Source organism: Sinocyclocheilus rhinocerous, unplaced genomic scaffold (genome assembly GCF_001515625.1).
Source record: "Sinocyclocheilus rhinocerous isolate Xijiao unplaced genomic scaffold, SAMN03320098_v1.1 C36655976, whole genome shotgun sequence".
Classification (NCBI taxonomy): domain Eukaryota; kingdom Metazoa; phylum Chordata; class Actinopteri; order Cypriniformes; family Cyprinidae; genus Sinocyclocheilus; species Sinocyclocheilus rhinocerous.
The window spans coordinates 1-1,461 of record NW_015784475.1 but is presented as its reverse complement, the minus strand read 5'-3'; the positions used below and the strand labels follow the sequence as shown (position 1 = coordinate 1,461).

Genomic DNA, 1,461 nt, shown 5'->3' with positions numbered 1-1,461 from the left:
TTTCCAAAGGGTGCCGCGACTGAAAAAAGGTTGGGAAACACTGGCTTATAACACATGTGAACATATAACACATTTGAATAAACAATGAATACATATAAAATGTAGGCTGCTGTGAGATCGGAAATGTATTTTCTTGCCCCTGAAATAGAATTTGAAATATATTTTGGTATGTGAACATTGAAAGTAGAAATATTTTCAATTCAAACATGGTTTACAACATATATTTAGCATGTATTAAAAAAAAAAAAAATCCATATTGGTTGATGAGCATAACAAACATCTTTCACAAACATTAAAAATCTTACCGACCCCAAACAGAAGATATTCACTTTTATTGAGCTTTTGTATAATATAATTGTATAGTATAAAATATAATTTTTTCAAATACAAACTTTTCCTCTGTGTCAGCTAACCATTGCTATTTATATTGCTCATATTTAGTGATCTGAACAAGCCTCTATGCCTCTATTTCTCATATTCGCTCTCTTTGTTTCCCTGTTTCTCTCTCTCTCTCTCTCTTCCAGATAATCTCTTTGGGAATTATATGGATAAGGGAGCGTTTATTGAGAAGCTGGGATTACCCTCCGTGGATGAACCCGATTCCATACCGACCAACACCAACCGCTACGTGCTTGCCGACATCACCAGCTTCTTTACCATGCTGGTGGGCATCTACTTCCCCTCCGTGACAGGTAAAGTCTTCTCTTGACAGCCCTGATCTCAGCCATCATTTCTGATTATGAAAATTAACCTTGTGGATCAGAATGCATAAGAATAATCTACGTTCTTAAAAATAAAGGTTCCAAAAGCAGTGTCAAAGAAGAACCATTTTCCTCACGAATCCTCTTTACAACCACTTTGTTAAATATAAAGAACATTTTAATAATCAAAAGAACCTTTTTTCCACTGTAGTAAACCTTTTGTGCAATGGAAAGGTTTCATGAATGTTAAAATGGAACTATAAATGCCAAAAATGAACCTTTCTTTTTAAGACTGTATAAAGAATTCCACATTTTAGAATACAAGTAAACTCATCAAAACTAGGAAATAACCCAAATGGAAGTACGGGAATGATGTAGTGAGCAAACATTGTAGCCATTCTATGGTCTGTCTTGTTTTGAACAGGTATCATGGCTGGATCAAACCGATCCGGTGATTTGCGGGATGCCCAGAAGTCCATTCCCATCGGCACCATCCTGGCCATCACCACCACCTCCATCATCTGTATCTTCTCAGATAGAAACACACACAGCGCTCCACCTGCTGGACACAGTCTGATATAACACCCTACCAGCCATACAGTTTATGATATTAGTGATCAAATATCAAATGACTCATTTTAGTGATTCAATCGAATCAATTTTCAAAGAGTCTCTTGCAAAATGAGGTTAGTAGTTGGTAAGTTTTTGAACCAGTTCATTGGAACGAACTGCCCAAATGTCTTCTCAATTCTAATAATAA

General features: G+C 36.1%; 1 protein-coding gene across 1 annotated transcript; it reads left to right on the top strand.

Moving 5' to 3' along the window:
* Positions 1 to 529: 529 nt before the first annotated feature.
* Positions 530 to 1,349, top strand: LOC107736365 (solute carrier family 12 member 7-like). The gene is made up of 2 exons (XM_016547799.1): positions 530 to 692; positions 1,126 to 1,349. Exons 1-2 carry the CDS (start codon positions 545 to 547, stop codon positions 1,281 to 1,283), a joined length of 306 nt encoding a protein of 101 aa, XP_016403285.1. The 5' UTR covers positions 530 to 544; the 3' UTR covers positions 1,284 to 1,349.
* Positions 1,350 to 1,461: the final 112 nt, after the last annotated feature.

Bases quoted from the DNA above. Each gene is read 5' to 3' on its own strand.
- LOC107736365 (XM_016547799.1), top strand. From the start codon at position 545: ATGGATAAGGGAGCGTTTATTGAGAAGCTGGGATTACCCTCCGTGGAT. The intron at 693-1,125 runs GTAAAGTCTTCT...TGTTTTGAACAG, and splicing joins CTACTTCCCCTCCGTGACAG to GTATCATGGCTGGATCAAAC.